Source organism: Amyelois transitella, chromosome 17 (genome assembly GCF_032362555.1).
Source record: "Amyelois transitella isolate CPQ chromosome 17, ilAmyTran1.1, whole genome shotgun sequence".
NCBI classification, from domain to species: Eukaryota; Metazoa; Arthropoda; class Insecta; order Lepidoptera; family Pyralidae; genus Amyelois; species Amyelois transitella.
The window spans coordinates 2,868,509-2,894,780 of NC_083520.1; the positions used below are offsets into that span (position 1 = coordinate 2,868,509).

Sequence of the window (26,272 nt, forward strand, 5' to 3'; positions counted from 1 at the left end):
TTTGGGTAGGTATTACCTACAGAATACAAATCCAATTATATTAAATAATATTTAGTCGTGTCAAAATTGTTTCATATAAAAACAGTCGCCCGATAATTACACGGCTGAGTACAATAACATAATGGAACGAACATTACGTTTATTTATATTGTATTTTGTGGATGATTGTCTGCGCCCTTGTTTTACGTATATCAACGGAAAATAATTAAAATCTTTTGTTCATATAGGGCCTTGGTAATGGACGTTTTATTGTGCACCACTCAGCTCAGCTGAAATTGAAATAACATAAATCAAATTTCTGTTTAATAATTTTCCGCTTTTCACGGTGTGAGATTTCCAGTACAAAATATTTTTTAAACCAGACACAACTTTTCATATGATTTATGTTAAAGGGTTAAGACTTTCGGTCAGTCTTTCGCTAAGGGAGGAATTAAAAGATTCCCATGGAAATGGAGCCTGAGGTAAAAACTAGTTTTTATTTGAATCTGCAGACATAAGATTAAAAAATGATAGATAAGTAGGTATAATCACAAAGGAGATGTGAATTTTCTTAAGTAAATTAACTTGTAACGTTTAAGACCTCTGTGTAATCCATCTGCGACATTGGAGGTTAATGTGAATTGCTTGTAGTAAGCTTAATCAGATAATTTAGTTGACTTGCCCTAAAGGAGGTTTTGGACTTAATAAATTATCCCGGGAACTAGATTGTTTGTTTGTTTTTTTTTTTTTTTAATTTTGTAGTCTTTGTAACACTAGTCTCATTTTATATTATATTTAGCTCAATCTGTATGAATAAATCCATGTTGTATTTATTGACTTTCGTCATTAATTTATTTACAAAGATATTTCCTTAATTATAAAGAGCAATTAGTTATAACTTGCTGTTGTCCCAGGCTTTGTTCGCCGTAAAAGTTCACTGAAAAAGCTGATTCCCTGCAGTGCCACTTAAATTACAAATTTTTGCATACCAGTTTTTAAGTTAGACCAAGCCAAACGCACCTGAGAAAACAGCTTTCAAATTGGTGCAATAGATTTTGCGTGATATATACCTACACAGAATGAATTTTTGGCTTTTTTTAAATTACTTATTGTTTCCCCATATCGATTTAATGGCAATATCTTTCAAGTACCTACAGACATCAATTCGGGATCGGTATTTTTTCTAACATGTATATATGTATGCATGTATATAGTAGACGAATGGATATGGATTTTTTTACATGAATGAAATCCATATGATTAGGTTATAGAAAATTCAATTCTTTCATAAACTTTAATTAAAAATCCATAGAATAGAACCTTTTCGCAATATAAAATCCCCTCGTTAGAACCAAAGTGAACGTCCCGATCCTTCAAAGCAAATCAGTTGAAAGCAAAAAGGCTCCTTTGACGTAGCTCCGTTTAATTAGCGCGGTAACAGATGTTGAGTCCCGACTAATTGAGACATAAACTACTGGTTACCGCCAACTGAAACAGAGTTATAGTTAGTCATCATCATCATGGTAGCCTTTTGAGGATCTAGTCTTGGATATAGGCTGTGGCGACATCTCTACGCCACTCGTCACAACATCCAATCAAACAACTACTGTCAATTATCGCGAAAAAATTAACGCGCCAATAGCAGCAAAGAATCTAAATCGCGATTTCTTGGATTGGAGCATAAATACAACCTCCGACACAACATCGTCAGAGCCGCGGTTCCCCAGGCATAACACCTAGCCTGGCGGAAGATCTTCCATTTGGTGGCGGTCGAGCCGAATCATCGCTCCCGCTACATAGGCCTCCTTCTTATTCTTCCACTCTTGGCGATCCTGTGGCTTATCCAGTCTCTGCTTCCGTGCCGTCTACCCAGCTCAGCGGCGGTCTGCCGCGCCCTCTTTTGTCAGCTCTCGGTTTCCACTTTAGGATTCGTCTTGTCCATCGGCTCTCCTCGCACATGCCTTTTTCTTTTCTTTTTGCTTTGACAGCCAAAAAGTCTGTAACTTTCGTGTTGGATCGAATCCAAAAATTCCGTTTTCGGTTCCGCCGGGTGATTCCAGAATTGCTCTTTCCACGTTCCTCTGCACGACCCAGTCAAAAAAACTTCATGCAATATATTTCTTTTGTGTAGTTCCTACAAACCAATTTGTGTATAGCTTACAACCCAAGGGATAACTTAGACAAAAAGCTATTTAAAAGTTTGCACGTAATTTTTTCTGGCCCTGGCCTCGCCTCAATTAAAAACTTTTCGCGATAACTTAATTTAAATAGGATTCGCATTAGTTGAAACATTTGCTGAATGACAAAAGGTTTACTTTGTTGTGCAGTTTCAATGAATGAAATGGAAAGGAAAACAAGAGAAAAATAAATGTTTAACAAACTACTTTTAGGAAACAAAGTACTTTTAAAAAGTTTATTGAAATATTAAATAAAAGAATATTGAATGTTTTATCACTAAGCAAAAGCCTATTGGAGTTTTGGGTGGAATAGCAACCTGTTACCAATCTCTGGTCCTCTACTCCACCAGAAAGTCGCAATAATAAAGAAAGTTATTTAACACACTAGTGTATTGAATACCTAGATCAATTTGGTCCAATACCTCCCGGTAAGTAGTCTAGATAAGATTTTGGCCCAAGCGGAAAAAAGATAGCGATTACGATGCGTATAGGAAGTACTTAGATTAGCTTACGGTAATTGTTCAAAGAGCAGGTAGATATTTCAATTGAAAAACCAGGGAATTTGATCCGTGATAATTTTCAGGAAAGCTTAAAGCGTAGTAGTACTTCCTTAAATTCACACAGATATTATTGAATCATGAAGTATGATGTAGTCATGAACGAAAAGACTTTCGTGTGTAAGATAAGTAGGGAATTATGCATTTTTCACGAATTCTATACAGCGCACTGCATGACAAAGAACCGTGCCGTGCCCGCCTCTAAATAGCGTTGTACCCAACCAAGAATAGCAAGGTGTCTAGTCCACCCCTTATTGGTGTGTATACACACCCCAAAATTCTGAAAAGGAGCCAAGAACCCTTGGAAAAGTTCTGACAACACCAGAACTCGAGTTGCGTTTAACACCACAATCAGAATCCACAACTTTTTCTATTAATAACAATATCTTTACACACAAATATTCTATTCGCTTATGCCTTAGTACGTGTTGTCAATCCATTGTCAGGGGAAATTACAGTGTGTCCGGCAACAGTCACGCGTCGCTCTCGATCGTGATTGGTCGGCAGTCTTCATTAGGAAAGTGTACCCTTCAATGTTTCACATTGTTAGGTATACTTGCGAGATGATATTTGATTTTCGGAGACTTCCTTCAGAAAAATACAGGCTATATTGCGATATTTTGAGAAGCGGGTTTATAAATTGGTTGATGGGATCCTTTTTATAGGCGATAGGGTAAGCAACCCGTCTCTTATCTCTGAGTCTCAATTCCATCATGAAGTCTTCCAGCTTAACGTAACCTTTTTGCCTGTAACCCTATATGGAATAAATAATTTGATATGTTGACAGTAAAAATCGTGGGTCTGTACATTATATATTTTTTTCCAAAAGTTGATTTGAGGGGAGGAAGAGAAAAAATCATGTTTTTGAATGTTTGTTTTGTTTGAAGGTTATAATTTTGGAACTACTCAAAGGATTTCAACGCGGTTTTCAAGTGTATTGTATATAATAAGTAGCTTTGTAAAAATTTTGCTTTGTCAAAATCGATTTAGGAAAAAAAAGTTATGGTCAATTGAATATTTACTTTAAGGATTGCTTCAAAACTGATTTGAATTCGGTTTACAAAAACATTTTTAATTTAGATAAAGCTAGAATTACTACTTTGTTTTATCGATATCAATAAAGACAAAAACACACTGGCTTCTGGATTGATTTTAAATAAGCAACACATTATATTACCTTTTAAATTGACACGGAAATAGGCTACTATAAAATTAACTTTAAAGGTCTGGATAATTGTAGTTTCCCAGGTATTGCAAAAAGCGACCTACACGCAAGCAGGACCGCGGGCTAGTAAAGAAGAATAAAAAGGCTAGATCTATTAAATTTGCGAAATATTCTCAAATTCGATACGAGATCCCAGTACCCATCTCAATACCAATGAAAATGTATCAGAACCACACAATAATTTCTTGTGGCTTCGGTAGTTTATCCCACAGTTCCGTATCCTTACCCTTTATTTGTTTACGAAACCTTCGGGTAATACGACGGGTTCACCCAATATATGCTTAGTCGGGGAATATAGTCATTAGTCATCCAGAACATGTATATTGGAATTTATTTACAAAGACGTTAGGAGGCATTTATGAAATTTATGTAAGAATTAGAAATATTTCTTGAAATAATAAAAGCCTTTACGCTGAGGCATTTCTGATTGCGCTTTTGTATTTTTATACATACATATACTCGTAATCACGTCTTCTTCCCTCACGAGGTAGACAGAGCCAAAATTCTGGAGCAGACTAAATTGCCACGTTCAGCTTAATGGTATTGGGATTCAAATAGTGACAGGTTGCTAGAACATCGTCTAATAGATCCCAGTTTTATTAGCATTTCAATTGATTGGCTTTTAAAATCTGCACGTTAAAAAGAGTGGCTGGTACACGCTATGATTTTTCTTCGCTACCATGCCGGCACGCAAGACTTTCTAAAGGCATTTCCAATAACACATATGTTTTCAAGACTTCATAAAATTTCTAAGTTATTTCTAGCTACAAACATATAATCCGAAAGCATATCCTTTCTCATTTTCTTTGCTCTTAGAAAATTTGATTCATCAATCCTATGCAATATAATTCATATAAGCGGAACTAATAAAAATAGACATAGTTTTTGTTGAAGTTGTTAATTGAACACCCACGACTCGTCTCCTACCAAACATCGTGGGTGTATCATTACGCGGTACTAAGTGACGCGCAGACAACGTTACGCCTACACTTCTAGTTATACTTGATCGCACTAAATGGAACGGAGCAATGATTTTATACGAATCTCGATATTTTTAAGTTTTGCTCTTTTTTTACTCCAACTTATATGAAAAAAATAAATAAAAAGAAGAATGTTGTTAAAATAATCACAAAATTATCTACATAATAAATTGTGATTATTTTAACAATTGTGAATACATAAGAAGTAACAGAAAATATAGATCAAAAAAATAGTGATAAGTAATTATTAAAGTTATTATATATCTAACAGATATGCGACCCTAGCCACGTACAGAGAGACAGATGTTGTCTCAAAGTTTCACTACAGTATAAATGAAGGGACTGGGTTTCATTATACTTATGTATCATTTATATTTTGAATTGAAGTAAAATTTACCGACAGAACAATTTTTTTACCTATATTACTGCTACACAGAGTATATACGAGACGTGCTTATGCATATTATGACGCTTGCAATTTTTGCATCGTTATATCTCAGATACGGTAGCTTTATTGAAAAAAAATATTGATTCCTTTTTATAGATAACTTTATGATCTACAATCTATGTCTGAGGTAATTTGCCGATAAAACTTACCGTTTTGAAGAAAGTCGTGAAAAACCCATTTTTTTACCTTTGACCTTGGGTAATTTTTTTTCCTTAAACCGGAATCATGGGAAATTTTGAAATAATGCTTTTGATTATGTTTTAAACAATTGTACTTATTTTCAGCTTGATGGGAATTATTGTAGCTTCATTCTTATTTTTTGGTCTAAATTGACCGGACTACTTACTACAGAACGCGAACTCAACAGCAGTAGCTCAATAGAGGGATCTCCTTAATTATTATAGGCCTAGCAGTAATTGGGTCCAATAGATATTTATAAGATGTCATTGTCAGAGTTACTCAAAATGGAGAAATAAACCATCCACGCGAAGACCGACATCCGCGCGGACGGAGTCGCGGGGGGAAGCTAGTATAGAATATTATTATTTATCTAACTATAAGTTTTTATTTCCTTGCAGGCGGTAGTCACTTTATTTAAAAAACTTATTTACCCTTAAGGGGTAACTAGAGTAAAGTCTCAAGACTCAAAGGCTCGTTTACCTTGATGGCTTAATAGTAACAATTAAAAATTTGCTAGTTCATCACCTTTAAAAAGAGTACTTAGTTAATAACCCTTTTCCTTTATACCAAAGTCTAATTAAAAGTAGAAAAGGCACCGCTTGGTTCAGATTAGTTTTCAAGATAGCAGGAAACGAATGTCGCCATCTCTTATAGCAGGTATATCCAACCCAATTTGGTACCGTCGTAAATCAGAACCCAAATCAACAACTAAGGCGCATTCACACCGCAGAATAACGTAACACTTTTTGTTTTCTGAGCGTTTTTGTAGAATTGTTAATTCTATTTAAACTCGACCCTAGTTGATAACAATCGTAAGTTTTTAACTGTACATACATACGTATCACACAGTCACATCTATATGCCTAGCGGGGTAGACAGAGCCGACAGCCTTAAAAAGACCGAACGGCCACGTTCAGCTGTATTCAGACTCTAACTGTAGACTTCCATACGTGGCCTTTCAGTCTTTTCGAGACTGTTGGCTCTATCTACCCCGCATGGGATATAGACGTGATTATATGTATGTATGTACTCGTATGTAGACTTCCATAATTCAAATAGACTAGAAATATAATTCAATTGTAATCTGATGATTTTATTTCTTAACTCCCGTTCGCAGAGTTGTTCGCATGCAAGCTACATGTAATACTGATGCATAAGCTATAATAATAATAAAAAAAAAAACAATGAAATATTTGAATATTTTTGCTGAAAAGAGGATAATGAAGAGAAATACATACCTACAATTCATACACACACAAATGTCTCTCAAACCAATTGCCCGCATTACATATAGGTACATACAAGAACTTCGGACTCCTGAATTATGTTGTCTGTTTATTTTTCACACAATTTTGTTTATATATTTCTTTAACTATAGTTAAGCGTCAAACGTAATTCTTATTACGCGTAAAACTACAGTATTGCGAACGCATTTTTAGTAGATTCGGTGTAAATGTTGTCTAATACGAATACCAACAATTATAACAATTGGATACAGAATAATCATTTGGGGAACGTGTGTTTGATCAAAATTGAATAGAGATACGTCGTATGCTTCGTCGAATCAGTTTCCCTATTGTCTGTTTGGTCTAAAATAGGGTTGCCAGGTGTAAATGAAATATATTTCCCAAAGATAGTGAACGTTCAGCAGCTGTGTAGTTTTCAACCGACATATCACGTATTTATTCCTCAACGAGGCAGACATAGCGGGATGGCATGGCTTATTGATGGAATTGTGATTCAGCAATATTAATATATTGCTTTTCCTTGCTTGTGCTTGCTACCTTTAAGAGAGGCGAGGTTATAAGAACCGACGAATCATCAGTAGATAAATTAAAAAGAGGCTTCAAGATCGCTTTCCGTTTAGCCCAGTCCAGGTCTCAATTAACAGGATGTCTCCTATTAAATTTGTATCTCAAACAAAAATATCTCTAAATAGGAAGCAAAAGAGAGCGGTTCTGTTTATTTCCAAAAAATCAATCGTGCCTTAAATCATTTTTTTTTTTTTTGTTTTTGTGAAAATTGTTTTTTCGGGAGATTCCTTACAACTGGTAACCCTGTGTACGAACGCGTAATTTCCTTGCGTATTGCCCGTTACAATTGTTTGGGCCTGATATAAGTGTTGTCATTGTTAATGGCACCAGAGCATGTTGCTTATCATTGATTGTTATTTTAATCATTGTTTTCTCCGGGGGTATGGAATTCTGGAAATTTCGGGAACAAATACGCTTATTAACTTGTGTTTTTTTCTTTTAAGCGATGGGCTAGCAACCTGTCACTATTTGAATCTCAATCTCAATTCTATCATGAAGCCAAACAGCTGAACGTGGCTTATCAATCTTTCAAGACTGTTGGCTCTGTCTACTCCGCAAGCGATAAAGACGTGATTATTTATACATATAATCACGTCTTTATCCCTCGCGGAGTAGATATACATACGAATGTTATACGCTTTTGTCAACTTTTGTTAACACTTATGTCACGGTTAATTGACCTCCTCATCGTCATAAAAGCAGACATTTTCCACGAAATTTGTCCAATTCCGTTTTGAAACGTTAAAAGCTAACGTGTATCACAAAAGGCCCTTTATTATGGTTCACAGGGGATGGGAAAATCAACACAGTATCCGCACGAATAAAGCCTGAAAGCTCTTTATGTTTTTGCTATCGGAGATTCAAAATGTCTCTTTTGGAGTGACGTCTGTAGAGTACCTATCTAAAATATTACATTCATATTTGTATGAATATCATCACTAATCACGTCTATATCCCTTGCGGGGTAGACAGAGCCAGAAGTCCTGAAAAGAAGGATATGCCACGTTCAGCTGTTAGGCTTAATGATAGAATTGAAATTCAAGAGCGACAGGTTGCTAGCCCAAGAAGAATTCCATGTTTATAAGCCTATCCCTTAGTCGCCTTTTACGACATCCATGGGAAAGAGATGGAGTGGATCTAAAATATCAACCGTAAATCATTGGTTCATATATCCCTTAAGTGTCTTTAACGACCCCTTAGGCACAGTGGCACCAGAACCTATGAATGAGTTCGATGCCCAGTCCCATAAATATACATATGTTTTTCAAATTTAGCCTTCAATTTGTTTTAAATACTTTATCTGACGGCAATTCAGAAAGACTGCCTGTTACATTTTCATGAATTGAATGTTATTGTATTCTAATTTTAACGAAACCGCTAGCAGTAGACAGCATTAACTAATGATTCAAAATGGCGTAGTCCCATCCAAACATAAGCAAAGTAATATCTGTCATTAGGGCTTCATTTATGTCCGAAACGTTAAGCGACTATTATCGCTGCCAATAAATTCTGACCCCAACAGTAAAAAAATAAAGCAGGCCAAGTGCGAGTCGGCTTTTACGGAAGTGTTCGTCTTTCATAAAAGCTATGCTATGCCTAAATCTTAAAGTTGAATATGCAAAATATCGGACATTCATGTTAAATTTGGAATATTTCTAACCTAACTCAATAATACATTTTATGCATATGCATGATAGAAAAAATTAAATGAAAGAAAATGCGTGATGATAAAAGTCATAAATATTTATTTCATAGTTACAACGTTCCATTGAACAAATAAACCTGTCACACATTTCAATATAAATGTTCTTCTTTTTTTACAGTACCCTAAAAAGTTACTGGTTCAGGCGATAAAATGGAAGATGGGGAATCTAATTAGATTCGCCCTGATTTCTTATAAAATAATTTCTTGGGCGGGTTGTCGTAATGTTGTTCGTTTTACTGCCGAATGTCGGGTGGGGCTGTGCCAATATCTCTGATTTTATTACACCGTGTTCGCAAAAATGGAACGTTATGTCAGAGTTTTCTAACGCTGTGTTCTCAGTGCATTCTGTATTTTTGCATGCCATGACTGGTTAAAAGTACCCGAAACCGCCGAGCTTGTATGAAGAGAGTTATGAATGTGGATGAAGCGAAGGAAGTATGCAGAGATCGTGGCAAGTGGAAAGAGGTAGTCTCTGCCTACCCCTCCGGGAAAGAGGCGTGATTTTATGTATGTATGTATGTATGACTGGTTAAATGCGCGAAATGTTTATGCTTTGTAACACCTATAATTGTACCGCATTTATAGCAAATAAAGTATTTGTATTTGTTCTTGTTGTGGGTTTGTGAACATCCATGTACCCGGAAGAGGCAAGGGTTGTTATTGAATAGCTAGTCCTGGTATTTTGACAAGATTATTGATTTCGTAAAAGGCGTCTAAGGTTAATAAATTTGAGATTCTTCTTGTAGGCAAATAGGCTTGTAAATTCAAATAAGTTGCTAGCCCATCAGCTATTAACCTGCCACTATTGGAATTTCAATTCCATCACTAAGCCATATAGCTGAACGTGGCCTTTCAGTCTTTTCGAAACTGTTGGATCTGTCTACCCCGCAAGGGATATAGACGTGACTATATATATGTATGTACAACATATTAATGTATAACTATAATAATACGACACGAAAGGCGGCCTTATCGATTGCATAATTAAATTCTAGACAGAAATAAAGTAAAAGGTGCCGCTGAGTTACTGTTAACATCTATAAATCATAGAAGTTATTAATAAAAGACATACCTACTTTCTTAATGACGATGAATTTGAACCTTTAATTTCTCTCATAAATAATTCAAATTTTAATAACAAACTCAACTCTTCTCGACTTTAAATATTCACCAAGGATTTGTTAATTAACAGTAGGTACATATTAATTAGTATAAACAAACTTCAGGTGGAATTGTTATTGTGATTTTAATTAAAGCCGTTTTCTATTAAATGCAAATAACTCTACTATTTTATTAACATACAACAAGTGAGAATGTGATTATTTGCGATAAGTATGCGAAAGTAATGAAACTGATTCCTTCTTTACATAGATTATATTTGAACTATAAATACGACAAAGATTTACAAAAGCCTTACTACGATAAGTAACTAAAAAAAGTATATAACACCGCTACGACAAAATGTCGTAGACATCTACGAACCATGGCGTAGCTCTGCTACGATAAAGCGCGTTCTAACACGACACTTATTACATCAATAACTATATATTTTAAATTTGAAAAACATACATATAATAAAATCACATCTTTATCCCTTACGAGGTTGACAGAGCCAACGGTCAAGCAAAGACTGAAAAGCCAGTTTCAGCTGTGATGTAATTAAGATTTAAATAGTGACAGGTTGCTAGCCCATTCCTTATATGAAGAATTCCAAGTTAATTGGCCTATGCTTTAGTCGCCTTTTACAACATCCATGGTAAAGAGATGACGTGGTCCTATTCTAAAAGGCCGGAAACCACATGGCACTGCTGGTAACCGCACGGCATTTGAAACTAGTTTTAGCCCAAACCACGTATTAGTTCTGTTTAAACCCTTCTACAGTTATCTGTCTGATTTTTATAATCCCAATCCAATTTATTGTATTTTACAGTGGAAATAAACAGCTTTATCTTAAACTAGTATATTATTGCCAATCTTATATCTTAAAAGCTATTAAGTGTCCACTTAATATTATTAATGCAACAGTTATCCGCCAAGCTAAGTGCAAGGACATTACCTATCATTCTTTTACTTACCTATCTTTTCTCTGTTTTTCTTCGAATCTCCAATAAATCTTCTTGAAATTTGAAAGGGTGTTGAGAAAGACACTGGAGTACCTTTCATCCTGGAAGAAAGAATTGCTCCTTTGGGATTCGCTGTACACGACTAACACTACCGCAGCGAAGGGTTAACGAAAATCCTTTACAAGCGACATAACATATTTTGACCGTTTATTATATTTCCACACCTTCCTATTTAAACCCAAACGTGTCACTTAAATTAATTAGCAAATAATTTTGAATCTTCTGTACGAAGGTATACTTGACACGTCACAGAGCAAAGTAGATCGTATTTGCTCTGTTTGTAAAGCACCCCAATCAACCCGCCTCATCCCACATCACACCTAAACAGACCTTGCATTCTCACACTTTAATTGGTGTTGTTATTTGCGCTCGGTAATTGTTTATTTTGATTTAATTAACTAGTCACCACCCACGCTTAGAACTGATCATGAACGCTATAAACGGATCATGACTAGACATAGTTGCATAGTATCTTGGGCAGCGATAATAACGTAACTATATAATAAATACATTTTAAGTTTTATTTATAGCTATGAGAAGAAAAAGCAGAGCGAAATAACAGATGCTATTTATAGTAACTTTTGCTGTTAACCATAATTTATTTTACAACACGTGACCTTAATGCTTATACCTTTTTCTACCGCCACCGTGAACTAGTCACATGTATACGAGTATGTATACTGTATAGTTCGTGAAGTTAGGCCTGACGTAATTATCAAGATTCTTGGCGCTACGTCATCTTCATCAGAAATCTGGCTACTTTTTCTTATAAGAGATCTGATAACATTTTTATAGGACTTAGATCTTGGCTTTATAAGAGATCTGAAAACATTTTTATAGGACTCGTCTTGGCGACATTTTTACATGAAAACGTTTTTTGTGGATTAAAAAACTTTCCCAATAATTTTTATGTATTCACTTGAAGACATAACTAATTATGATTACAATAGCTTGTTAAACGATTCTATCATTAGAATCGAGTCATTTAACTCATTAATCGCCGGTGGGAATGGTTTGATTAATGTTTCACAGAACATTGGCCCCATTTTTCCAGGTTGCTGTAATGAATCGCGTTGCGCGTGTGAATGACGGCTCGCCGTAAATTTATCGATTAGCCGAGATTTTTTTGACCCTTAACGGTTAAAGATGGATGGTCAAATAGGGATAATATTTATGTTTGTGACATCACAACACACAACCTTACATTTAATATATTATTTGCTAGTTTCTTTCGTATGTTTTTTTGGTAACGAGAAACATTTACCAATCAAACTCAGAACTGTTTAATCAAAGAAATCCGCTGAGCTTATGACCTTTTTGAATTGCTGCGGCGTACACCTGCTTAGAGTTAAGTTATAAATATTGTTTTTAATTATTTTATGTTTTATTTGAGAAGCTTGTGTACGTTGAGTTATTTAAATAAAAATTTAAATAAATAAATAAACCGGTTTTCTAAAATTCCGATGAAAACAAAAAACTAGAATACTATATTATAAACAGAGCTTTGCTTAGTAATTTTTTCAAGAAATAAAAGTAGTTCATATTACTTGTGACGGTCTAGTTTTGCTTTGTTCGTTGTCTGTCTGGTCCAGTAGTTTGTTAAAATAAATAATATATGACGCATCTTTCATTAGGGGTAGGCAGAGACTACAACTTTCCATTTGCCACAACTCTGTATACTTTTCGCCTTATTAATCCACTAATTAATTAATCCATTTTATGACATTGGGATGTAAGTGCCTTTTATTTTTCGTGAGACGGTTTAAACGACTTACACGCAGCTGCTGATTGTAGCTAGGAGGTATATAATATTATAAGATGACTTATCACTGACATTATGTCTTTCAAAGAATCGTTTGTAGGCACTTTATGTTGATTTACCGTGCACCTAACTCATTTTTATGGCTAGATAGCAATCTTTGACCTCAGATATTTAACTTTTTCTCTATATTGTCATAGCATATCGTTGTATTGTTTGTGCGATTGTGACTAAGATAAAGGTGATAGGGAAGGATTGTTAAACCACCTATTTAAGTGAACTTCCAGGTAAAAGTTAGTAGTTACATACATGAACACGCCTCTTTTTTCTAGAGGGGTAGTTAGTGACCACTACTTTACACATCTTTTGCATCATCCACATTCAATAATATTTTCATGTTAGTTGTTTTTGGATACTTTATCTTACTTTTTACCAGAATGACAAGCTTGTATAAGTATTTATATAATTTAGTTCCTTTTGCTCCCAAATTCGCCCTCACACTTGTCGTTTATCACAGATCCCAAGGGTTCAGTACTTTTTTCCGGAATGTTCTTTTCAGGACTCTATGTCTGCTCGAAATTAATGCTCTTTCCATTCATCCATTAAATTTTTTTTGAAGAATGGGCATAAAAACTTAGGATTCTTATTTAAAGCGATAGGCTAGCAACCTGTCGTCACTATTTGAATCCCAATTCTATCATTAAGCCTCGCAGTTGAACGTAGCCTGTCAGTCTTTTCAAGACTGTCTGCTTTGTCTACCCCGCAGGAGCAACCGTGATTATATATATATATATATATATATATATTTGTTGGGTCAACCCCGCAAAAAACATCCATTTGGAGCTACATTTGTTACCGGCTTACCAAGTCATTTTAGCTTCGCCAGAAATTATAAGACCTGCCTGCCGTATGCCTACTACCATTGACTTATGTTCCCATTTAGACAACGACAGATGTTTTGCATTCTTTTTACTAGAAAGACGGTCTTGATAAAAAAAATCATACGTATCACAACCACAGTGGTAAGTTTATCTGTATTTCACTGCTCGTATGCATATTAATTATTGGAATGAATACACATGAAACTTTAATACGGAGAGGCTTTTTGAAAAATAACATCAAAATAGCAAAAAAATCTGTCTCTTTTTAATGGGCTTAATTTAAAGAAAAGAGTCATTATTTATTTATATTTTTTTTCTTTCTAGTATCTTTGTCTTTGAGTTTTTTTCCAGCTTGGTTATATTTCTATGTAGTGGACATAATCTTTAATACGGCTTGTCGTCTATACCGATACTTAGTCAATGTCACAAGCCGAGGCCGCAGAAAAGCCCCGTAAGCCAGTCTTATTAAACGGCCTCTGTGGCTCAGCGGTAGTGCGCTTGTCTGTGACACCGGAGGTCCCGGGTTCGAATCCCGGTCAGGGCATGATGAGAAAAGAACTTTTTCTGATTGGCCTGGGTCTTGGATGTTTATCTATATAAGTATTTATTATAAAATATAGTATCGTTGAGTTAGTATCTCGTAACACAAGTTTCGAACTTACTTCGAGGCGAACTCAATCAGTGTAATTTGTCCCGTATATATTTATTTATTTATTTATTTCGAAAATACGTCACGTACCAGCTATGAAACAACGGAGAAATATTGTTTTAAATTAACTACAGATTTTTCAGAAACCTCACAAGACTGAGAATGTACTTAGACGAGATTACAGTAATTTTTATTCTTGTTTCTCGTCTTTTTTTTTAAACAATTTGTGAATTGTATAAACAAAACAGGAAACAAACTGACTAAATTAATACCCAGCTTAAACTAGGCGAGGATGTAACCGGGACTAATCTAAGTTTGTTTGTCATACATACATATTATTACGTCTATATCCTACGGGGTAAACAGCGCCAACAGTTTTCAAAAGACTAAGAGGCCACGTTCAGCTGTTTGGCTTAATGATAGTATTGAGATTCAAATAACGACAGGTCGCTAGCCCATCGCCTAAAAGAAGAATCCCAAGTTTATAAGCCTATCCCTTAGTCGCCTTTTACGACATCCATGTGAAAGAGATGGAGCGGTCTTATTCTTTTTTCTATTGACATAAACGAGGCTAAAATGCACGTCACTAGTTACCTAGATGGCTGTATGGTCATGATCCCATCTGGCTGAAATTACAATGCTGAATATGGATTGGATACGCCTTCAATAGGCGTTTGATATACATCGACCGAGCACACATAACCCCACCTTTTGTTCTAGATAGATACACATATTTGTTTCGCAAACATAATCTGCGATATGAAAGAGATGGTTTCTGTTTGTTCCAGTTATATGTATTTTCCTCCTATGGGATGTTTGTTTCATTTAAAAATACATATTTTGTTTGATTCATGTTTTATATTTGAAAAGCGAGTGGGTGTATTTATGAAACTGAAAAAAGTGAAATAGGTTGTTATTTATCTGTGGCAGCTTATTCAATAAACCAATTTCAATGAAAAAAGTACATAAATCACGCCTCTTTCCCGGAGGGGTAGGCAGCGACCACATCTTTCCATTTGCCACGATCCCTGCACATACATACATACATTCATTATATTCAACACAATTAAATCAAATTTTCCTTTTTTACTAAGAAGAAATTTTCATTGGTTTTTAACTTATATGGGTTAAATCTTACCAATTGTTCAACCAGTATCTATCTTCCAAATGTTGTTGTTACAGTTTAAGTTCAACTTTTTTATTTCACTTTTTTTTAATATACAGATTAATAAAATTATACATAAGTGCCAGTTTTATACTGAGAAACATAATCATTGACAAGTGTATCAAATTTCTTTTTTTCTTTGTTTCAGAACCATGGACACCATTTTAAACAGTCGGTTAATCAATCTACAATGAGGATGATGGGTCACTTCCACCGAGCACCATCTTTACACATTATTCAAATTAAGGTAATACATTTATATATGTTTAATTTCATGTGTATAGTAAATCCTCGTCATTCCCTGTCTCACTCTCTGCTGTTTTCTTTAAAGCTGGGATCTGAATGACAGCATTCAGGTAAGTATTCGGTACATACTGTGAGATTATTTGGAAAGTTACTGTATTCGGCCGCCTTTTTCCTCCTGGCGTTAGTTCTCATTGCGCTCCTTGTCCTTGATAAAGAGTCAGGGGTCCACCTTTTTATATCCAAGAACCGGGAGTGCAAATGTCAGTCAGAAACTGACTCAGCTTTGCATCATGGCAGCTAACACATTGTAGGTAGTAGATCTTCTAAAACATACCTATCTGAAACAAAGAGACTGGTATAGAATGCCTTATTGCATTAAGTCCACCTATTATTATACATTATTTTACGTGCAATAAAGTTTTAAATAAATAAAAAAATAAATTCCCGTGTATTTCTTATCGTCCCTATCCTCGCCTGTGTCATTCTTTATCTAAATCTTACAACCTCCAAAACTGGTTCATATAACTTTCCGGGTAAACCCGGTCGAAGCAAATTTATCCGGATGGATCTAGATAACGGTAAAAAATCGCCGTCCGTTTATCCGAGACCGGGTCGGAGTCTGGTGAAAGCGGGTACCCAATAAACTACGTACAGTGGCGCCACCTGTCACCCATAAGGGTCGGCACACGGAAATATACAACCAACATGGAAAAACAAAATTTAATATCAGAATGACCTTAATTTATTATACAAAATACTTGGTTTAACCATTGGTTACTCCAAGTATTTTGTATACTCACCACTCACAGAGAACTTCAAAACTGACCTTTCCATCTCTTTTAAATTAAGAGTTAAAAATTTCAAATTAAATATTATTTATATGAATCTATCAATAGTTGCAGATTATATCAAAAGAAAAATGATTCCAGCTATATTTTTAAAACACTTATTTGTACGCAAACACTTTGGGCTGAAAAAGCAATAAATTCAATAATGTACTGTGTAATAATGCTATAATACAATAAAATTACTGTATCCCGGGGCTTTCCGGAATAATTTAATAAAATTTCCTTGCACTACACAACGTTCATTGTGACCGAATCTACAATCATAAAATTATATAAGACGTGCCTTACATGGAAGAAGTTAAAAGAATGGAAGATTGCTCTTTGCAATGTTGCCAACTTGTGTGTTCAGGTACAAAAACTCGTATGGACACATCACAAACATAATTATGTATTTTAATCAACATCGGGCTATGCGCTAATTATAGGTAATTATAGATTTTTCTTATTTTCAATTTAAAGTAGTTCGATGATATAAAACGTTATTTATTTTCTAAACATTACACCGTTAAACGTTGTATTTAAATTAATTCTTGTTACAATGTTGGGTATCGAAAATGTTGTGCAATTTGCAAAAGCATTATGTTAAAGGTGTACTAGAAATGATAGATGTAACTATTCAACTAAAATTTCATAGGAACAAACTAATATGGTTTCTACCGACAAAACCTTTTACCTCAGCCTTTTATACAGTCCTTTACTTTTACAATTTATAATTACTTAAATGGACTGCTTACATGACATCTATGAAAGAAAGAAAGAAAGAAAGAAAAATCTTTATTTGGCGCAAGATGTAACATAACATTTTCATTCTTAAACATAGAAATAAAAAAAAAAAAAATGAAAAATAAAAAATGAAGATTAAAGATCTTCTTTATTTGTCAATAATGCCATCTGCAATTATATGTCAACTTAATTCCTGAAATTTAGATTTCTGCTCAGGTCTCCTAAGCTCAATTTGTGTTGTTTTATTCTGCTATCGCTAGTTTTTATAAATATCACTGAAATAATGGTGAAAATCATATTATAGAAAAGAACGCTAGATAGAACCACAGACACAAGGTCACATGAACTTGAAACAATTTATAAAGTGTATTCAGTGATTCAACTTTGGTTCTAGTGATAATTTAAATAAAGCTATTCAATGATGACTAATTACGGCTTCTTCAAACCCTATGAAAATAGAAATTATAAGTACCAATAGGAGGGGAGTATTAATTTTGTATATTGATCGGCAATATCTACGTAAGAAAATATATATGTAAACGGGCAATCTTTCTGGAGGTGTTTCACCACGAACAGCAAAGGTATTAACTACGTGAAAAAGTCGAAACGAAAAAACGTAACAAATTTCCTATGAAAAACATTACATAACATATAATCACGTCTGTATCTCCCGCGGTGTAGACAGAGTCAACAGTCATTAAAAGTCTGAAAGGCCACGCCCAGCTGCTTGGCTTAATGATAGAATTCCTTCGAACCTCGTTATTTATTTAACTATTTATTGCACAAAAAAGATTTACCTACAATAGGCGGACTAAAAGCCACATAGCATTCTCTACTAAACCACCAGCTGAACATACAGAGGTAGATATATAAAATTGTGGGTGGTGCAATAGTAATAAAGCCCACAAGTTAGTCCCGGTTACTAACTACCTGGTCCTGGTGCATAAGTTTCAAGTTTTTACCCCGCAAGCGAAGTTAAGCTACTGGCCCACACTCTGACCTCCGTAGGTCGTACTCCCTCTCAATTTTTCTTTGTTATCGATGGGGATATCCTTTTTGTCCAGGTCTTCATCCAAGAGTGTGGATTGGTTTACACCATACGTTTTTTTTATATCAGGCCTCTAGCGCTCTCAGCGTACTCATCTTTTTTTTTTTTTATTTCCAGTGGGCGTGCGGGCTCGCAAGCCGCATGCGTTGATGGGAGCGACGTCGAACGGGGGCGGCGGGCGGGTTGCGCGTGCGCTGCGCCTGCTTTTGTTGGCGGTGCTGGCGCTGGCGGCCGTGGAGTACCTCTTCGGCTCCATTCTAGACGCCTCGCCCCTCCGCACTTACCTGTACACGCCGGCTTATAACGCTACGCAGCCCACTGTTAGGTGAGTTTTTAATAAATAGAAAGTTTTAAATAATATTTGTCATCTCATCATCATTGTCTCTCATCATAGCGTATAACTGAAAAATTAAAAAGAATATAATTATTTCTCATCTCATCATTGTCTCTGTCATTATAGCATTTTGTATGTAGTTTTTTGTAAGGCAAACAAGCAAAAATGAATTTCTATTGTTTACTGAAATTAACTAACCTGCTGGCAATGACGAATGCCTTTGTCTTGTCTTAGGTCACTTCTTTCGACAATTAACAACTGTAAAATTTTTCGATATGAGAATATCCCACAATATAATCTCATCGTTCTGTCATGATTTTTTTTTTTATATTTCAGAATAACAGAGAAATCAGTTACCTGGCCTAAAAAGCTGCCTTCCACGACAGTGAATCAAACTGAAAACCCCATAAATTATTTAGCCCCAAACGGAACTGTGAAATCGAATTTCAAAGACGTAACAGTAAACAGTAGTGTTGCCAACATTACAGCGCAAAATATGACGCGAGCTAATGCGAGTGAAAGCGTGCCACCGTTGATCGGTCGGTTAATGGGAAATATTATTAATTTTGTAACAGAAGTCAGCGAGAAGAAACAAAAGGAACCTGTGTTACCACTATGTGAAATTCCGTTAGATTTAGGTAAGTTCAAAAGACTCAAATTTTTCATTTTTTATTGCTCACTATGTATGTAAAGTCATGATGAAACAAATATATAAGGTTTTACAAATCTTCTCTATATTCTTTAGGTCCAATTTCGGTAAATAAAACGGAAATGGAATTGGAAATGGTAGAGAAGAAGTACCCGGAGGTTCACTGGGGCGGGAGATATTCCCCGCCAAACTGCACAGCGAGACACAAAGTTGCTATTATTGTGCCATTCAGGTAATTTGTAACTTTTTTATTTGGCCGTTTTTTATTCTCATTATTTTCCTTCAAAATATTTTCAATCGCATTTCTCGTACCTATTTCTTTTTTTTCGATCGATCGATATTGTAAACTGCATATTTATTTGTTACAGAGATCGCAAGCAACACTTAGCTATATTTTTAAATCATATGCATCCCTTCTTGATGCGGCAACAAATAGAATATGGAATTTTTATAATAGAACAAGAAGGTAAGTTGTTTCTTAAAATATGTATATAATCCACGCTATATTTTTATAACTTATTACTCTCTATAAGTTATATTTTCTAGATATAATGTGAAATATTATCTGACTGATATACAGTCGAATCGCGGTGTCTGTGCAACTGCACTAATGGCTAATTTAACAGCTTGAATGCGGAATACAAAAATACAGCATACCTCGCCATATTGCGGTTTAAAAAGTGCATGAGATAATTAGAGGATATTATTAAAAAATAACAAACATACATACATATGGTCACGTCTATGTCCCTTGCGGGGTAGACAGAGCCAACAGTCTTGAAAAGACTGAATGGCCACGTTCAGCTATTTGGCTTAATGATAGAATTGAGATTCAAATTGTGACAGGTTGCAAGCCCATTGCCTAAAAAAGAATCCCAAGTTTGTAAGCCTATTCCTTAGTCGCCTTTTACGACATCCATGGGAAAGAGATGGAGTGTTCCTATTCTTTTTTGTATTGGTGCCGGGAACCACACGGCACATTAAAAAATAAGTATGCTAGTATGGCATTCTGGTCAAGCTTTACACACATTTTGTAAGATAACTAGATAAATAGATATTTAATATCCTACCCTAAACAAGTCTCAAAATTAATTTCCTTGCATTAAACAAAATTAATACATTTATATGTGAAATTGTTCTTTCAGGCAATAGTGAATTCAACCGAGCCAAACTAATGAACGTGGGTTACGCGGAGAGTCAAAAGCAGAAGGCCGGGGGCTGGCAATGTTTTATCTTCCACGACATAGACCTGCTGCCGCTGGACCTGAGGAACATGTACTCGTGTCCGCGACAGCCGAGACACATGTCCGCCTCCATAGACAAGCTTAACTTTCAGTGAGTATTCTCTATGGTCACCTTGGTAGACTGAGATTATGTTGTTAATTTAGATATTTGAAGCAGAAACACCTGTTGGCACATCGCTGTTTCGCTTTATAATATGACGTCAAACAGGACAGCGATAGCTTGAAATGATGGAAATTGTTTTCTGAGAATGGTTTACACCTATAAATGCTACCCATTAAAGCCGGCTCGGATCGCTTGTTTACACACACATAAAAAAAAATGTTGCCGAAAGTGCTTGTTGGCTTTTCATGGCACGCAAATTAATAACTTGTTCGTATCTTTCAGGCTGCCCTACGAAGATATTTTCGGAGGAGTATCAGCGATGACCAAGGAGCAGTTTTGGGCCGTCAACGGATTCTCTAACAAGTACTGGGGTTGGGGTGGAGAGGATGATGATATGTCATATAGGTACGTTAAATATTTTACTTATTTTTTTTTCATATTTTTTTAGAAATTTTTAGGTAAATTAATGTTTGTTTTCTTTTCAGGATTAAGAAAATGGGCTATCACGTGGCAAGATATAAAATGTCTATTGCACGGTACGCCATGTTGGATCACAAGAAATCACCGCCAAATCCAAAAAGGTAATGTTACCATATTTATTCTTTTTGTTTATTTTTTAGATTCCGATAAGTGCATTTTATTATACCTACACAAATCTTTCAAAAACATGTTTTATTAACAAACTTCTTCATCTTTTTCCTCCAGACCATTACAATAATTTTAATTTATTTTTTTCAGATACCAGCTGTTGTCTCAAACGTACAAAATGTTCCACACTGACGGCCTATCGACCCTTCAGTACGAGGTGGTGCAAATAACGCACAACCACCTTTACACTCATGTGCTAGTGAATATAGACGAGCGTAGCTGATGGACGTATTTCGCCAAACTTTTGTTCGGCGATGAACGGTAACACGACAGTGCTTGGACGCTAAGTGTTCCTATAATGTTATGATCTCTTAGTATCCGTTTCATTTATCTATGGTTTTGTGGTTAGGAGATATGTTTATGATCCAATTACAGTCGTAGACGTAGAATATACGCGCTAAATAAGGCACGTTTCGGATCGGATCGCAAATAGGAATAATTTTTTCGGAATTTCGTACGCCGTATATTATTTCAAATGTTGTATGATTCATTAATAATAATTTAATGCTGTCGAATTTCTGAACCATTATTCCGATGCGAATTTCTGAATGTTTTTGTCTGGCCTAAGGTATGTATCTGATTGAGTGCTATGATCAGCATAAAACTGTTAAACTGATACTTCGTGTCGCCGTCTCAATTTTATTAGTACCTACTGTTAGAAAGAGCAGCGATATATTGCAGTTTGATTGAAGCAAAATGTAGTTATATAAATAAAATGTGTAAACTCGTACCACAGAAATAGCTGTGACACTTATACTATTGCTTTGTCATTCAAACAAAAAAGGAGTCATTTTGATGGAACCCATACGCGTCATAGTAAAACATTTCTTTATTAAGTTGATTTCTAAATGTATACGTAATGAATTGTAATATATTTGTATATAACATAAACGATGTTTATCACTATCCAGTCATTCTTTTACTTTCTGACAGACATTTCTTTATGCATTTTGTACGTTATTATATTTTGTTATACTTACTATGAATTTATTCGTAAATTATAGCACTATAAAATTGTTGTACAGATAACGACAATATTTGTGTAAAAAATAGTTAATTAAGGTTGTAAGTAAATAATTATAGAATAAATTGCTTGCGAATGTTATAACTTTATACAAACATTGGTCAAACTAGATTTAAAACTACGTAATTGATAAATCAAGTCAAGTATAAATATTTTACCTTATTATTTAGTGAAATATTTACATACGTGTGTCTTATATTTATTAATCCGTGTTTCAGCCTGTTAAAATCATTCGCATTAAAGCACAACTTTTTATATATTATTAGCTCGCCGCTACAGTATTAAAAACGAATCTCTTAAAAATTATTTATAATGTAACCTTTTATTGAACTCTCATAGCTGCGGCGCCTGCGGCCTAAACTCATTAGTATTGTTTTTTTTTTTTTCAAAGAAAGCAATGTTATATACAGTAGATACAGTCAAGTGCAAAAATATAAACATTAATTTATTGCTATAAATTACCCTTTTGCAATTGACTATGCCATCTCAGTAAATATTTTTTTATTTAATATTGTGAACCAATCAATTACTTAGTACATCATTGTAAGATAGGTACTTAAGTATTTATTTTTACATTTACCTAGGTACCCCAGTTTAGCTTTTTTGTATGGTTGCAATTATTTTTGAGCGTTCAGAAGATATATCCTCTAAATTTTCTCACCGTCTTTTAACAGTATACAAAATAAAATGTTATTTTTATATTTTTGTATAGCTGACTAGAATCTCAATCGGCGAATGAACTTAAAAAAAATATTTATTTGAAATCTCAACAATTCTTGTTCAACTATTTTAAATTTAAATCTTTAAAAATAAAACCTTCAATTTCCTTATAAGCGCTGAAGCAATATTTTTAATTTATTTTTTGCTTTGTAGCATAAGGGGATACATTGTGATACAAATCTGATAATGATAATAAATAAAAAGAAATTAAAGCCATTGCTCAAAAACACCTACATTTTTCATCTTCTCAGTCCAATCTGTGAACTAAGATACTTCTCACCTGATGATTTAGGTTTTTATTTATTGCATAGTGGGTTTAATGAGCAATGGATTTAGTAGGTCAGGCCTAGTATTGGACTAAGAATTATTTTAATTTTAGTACCTACGTTTTTTCTTTATAGGTTCGTACTTATATTAAGGTATATATATATATTATATCCATATTTATCATTTATTTGTTTTAAATAAAATATATCCCTAAAAATAGAAAAGAAAATAAGATTTTGCTAGGCTTCAAATCTCAAGGGAATCAAAATCCCTTAGCGGATGCTTAATTACTTATCTATGTGCTAAATTAAAGCATTGCGTTTGCTGTAAGTACTTAGTACTATTTCGTAAATGTAAAGCAGAAATTTGTGACCAATATGAAAGATATAAAGAAAAAAGTATTCATTAAACTGCAAGAAAAATTCATCAATTTTTGCTTACCTTACTATGAATATTAATCCTAAAAATAAATTTACATGTAATTATTACAATAACGTTTTATGTACATAATAAATAGATATTTTTTACTTCAGCAAATAATAATCAGTACTGCGATATGCGATATGGTATGGATATTAAGCGAATTTATTTAAAGATTTTATTTCTATTTTTAACTCACGAAATATTAAGTTTTTTTTAATAGTTAATTTTTGCGAGTGAAACGAAACGGCGTAACTAAGCAGGAATCACTACCTAAGAACAAGATTTTTTTGGAATTTTGCTCTCAGTCTCTTTACTGTTCATGATAACGTTATAGGCTACTGAATGCTGGTTTATTTTTCAAAATTTAGGATATTTGAAAACCTGAGTCGTAAACACACTTGGCAAAATGAAAAAAAGAAAAAACCAACACTATGTTTACCTACATACTTAGTTGTTGTTTATATTGACAAGAAGGCCATTCTTGTTTAATCACACCTTTTCACTTCACTCCATCGATAAAATTAAATTGATATTGGGTAGCTATTTAATAATAAAGAACGTACATCTAAATTTAAAACATAGCATTTCAGTGACAGCAGAATGGAATGATATTTATGGTGTAAACGGAAAAGAGGAACATAAAATTTAATTTGTCATCTTTCAGCTTTAAAAGTTGTAATTGAGTTTAAATGTACAAAGAGGTAATGTCGCCAATTTGATGAATTTGCTGCTAATTGTTAATAAAATGAGTTAGATATTGTAGCTAGTAATAGTTTTTATACTTGCATAACTATAAGAGTAACCCGCTTAGCCATCCAAATTAAATAGGTCTGTAGACGTTAGTTGATAGACCGTTACCGAGTTACTTAAAAAGTGATATGTAATGTACGCTCATTATTTTTGTCATAATTGTTTTTATGAATACATTGTTTGTTTGATAATTCGCATCTTTTATTTATACTTAACTAAGTGTCTTGGTGGGTTCCTTTACTAAGCATCTAAACATCATGACTTCAATTTGTCAACAAATGTGTTACGATCAAATAAATACAACACCCTATTATAAGAGAAGCGTTATATCAATACAATAGCGCCAATTCCTTCGAACTCTGTACTTAGTTGCGGCTCTGAGATCTTGGACCACCGTGCAGATTATTCAGAAATCAGAGACTTTAAATTTAAATACTGTATTACTGTTATTCCTTCGTTCATAGAGGTCAAGAAAAATATGGGCCGGTATCCGAAATGACAACTATTACGCTAACAAAACAAAAACACATTTCAAAAACACGGAACAATTTTGACGGTAGTTATACATTTCACATAGCATGCATCATGTCCTGAGAGAGCGCTGTTGATGGGATTTTGAAGACGAAGATTGGTCGGTTGCTGAGTTGTACGGAGGCCCTCAGTTCTGCTGCCAGTTCCCGGGGGAGCCCCATGAGTGGGGGGCACTCCCGCCATGAAGTACGCCGTAGGTACCAAGACGGGGCAGGGGTGCATGCCAGCGTTACATCCAGCCAGTTTCTCTCGGCATCAAATTTAATTCTGAAAAGATTATGAAAAAACAAGATTTGTTGGTATATTGTTTTTTGTGTAAGGTTGATCTATAAGTTCGGAAATCTAACGAAATACAGACGTAGGTGCTATATTCGTTCATTAATTTTACTTCCAAATTTTCCAACAATAATCTGCTTTGTGGTCATATTGGTACTAAATCTGATCTACTGCGGTCAGTATTTTGAATAGGGATTCCCGATCCCACAACGGATAGAAAGTCTCTATATTACACAACATTCCTAATAGTAACGATAAATACAAAAACATAAGGGAAAGCTTTTTCATCACGATCATCAGCTAATAAGCCACACAGTGCTATAAAGAACAGAATTTTTGTGAGAATTGATGGGTTTTTAGCTGTAAAAATATCAGTAAACAAATATCAAAAAATACCCGCTTACTTCTGTACTTCCTTCTCTTTCTCCTTGTCCCTGCACCGTCGTGGTTTCCTGGTGGGCGTGGTCGCCCTGAACCTGTAGTACTTCGGCATAATACTGTGGAAATTTTGCAAAAAAATATTAAGCGAACGTACATACGCTGCGACACCAAACTGTCATTCTTACAAAATGTCAATTGTTGAAAAAAAAAGATATGCATGAACGCTGTAAGAACCTTAGACAATAGAAAATTAAAAATAAACCGAACGCATTAAGATTATTTATGTAAACAAAAACTTATTTTTAATTAAATACGTACATCTTGCCTACGTAACTTTGCACCAATTATATGTACGGACTTGGCTTATACCTAAGAAAGAAAGAAAGAAAAATCTTTATTTGGCGCAAGATGTAAC

At 34.6% G+C, this 26,272-nt stretch overlaps 2 protein-coding genes across 2 annotated transcripts in view; one reads left to right on the forward strand and one right to left on the reverse strand.

The window, feature by feature from the left end:
- The window catches only part of LOC106143435 (beta-1,4-N-acetylgalactosaminyltransferase bre-4), a 118,415-nt gene extending 95,568 nt beyond the window's left edge, over positions 1 to 22,847 (forward strand). The window contains exons 2-10 of the mRNA XM_013345521.2: positions 15,791 to 15,889; positions 18,625 to 18,832; positions 19,178 to 19,479; positions 19,587 to 19,722; positions 19,859 to 19,956; positions 20,636 to 20,825; positions 21,120 to 21,242; positions 21,323 to 21,418; positions 21,576 to 22,847. Coding sequence (XP_013200975.2) covers positions 18,657 to 18,832; positions 19,178 to 19,479; positions 19,587 to 19,722; positions 19,859 to 19,956; positions 20,636 to 20,825; positions 21,120 to 21,242; positions 21,323 to 21,418; positions 21,576 to 21,708 — 1,254 coding nt within the window. The 5' untranslated portion in view covers positions 15,791 to 15,889; positions 18,625 to 18,656 and the 3' untranslated portion in view covers positions 21,709 to 22,847. The remainder of the gene's footprint in view (positions 1 to 15,790; positions 15,890 to 18,624; positions 18,833 to 19,177; positions 19,480 to 19,586; positions 19,723 to 19,858; positions 19,957 to 20,635; positions 20,826 to 21,119; positions 21,243 to 21,322; positions 21,419 to 21,575) is intronic.
- Positions 22,848 to 25,027: 2,180 nt separating this feature from the next.
- On the reverse strand, positions 25,028 to 25,969 carry LOC106143336 (uncharacterized). Its single transcript, XM_013345391.2, has 2 exons — positions 25,881 to 25,969; positions 25,028 to 25,467 (listed from the first exon to the last, which is right to left on the reverse strand). The coding sequence occupies exons 1-2, from the start codon at positions 25,967 to 25,969 to the stop codon at positions 25,239 to 25,241; spliced, it is 318 nt and encodes a 105-aa protein (XP_013200845.1). The 3' UTR covers positions 25,028 to 25,238.
- Positions 25,970 to 26,272: the final 303 nt, after the last annotated feature.

Bases quoted from the DNA above. Each gene is read 5' to 3' on its own strand.
- LOC106143336 (XM_013345391.2), bottom strand. From the start codon at position 25,969: ATGCCGAAGTACTACAGGTTCAGGGCGACCACGCCCACCAGGAAACCA. The intron at 25,468-25,880 runs GTAAGCGGGTAT...TAATCTTTTCAG, and splicing joins AAAGAGAAGGAAGTACAGAA to AATTAAATTTGATGCCGAGA.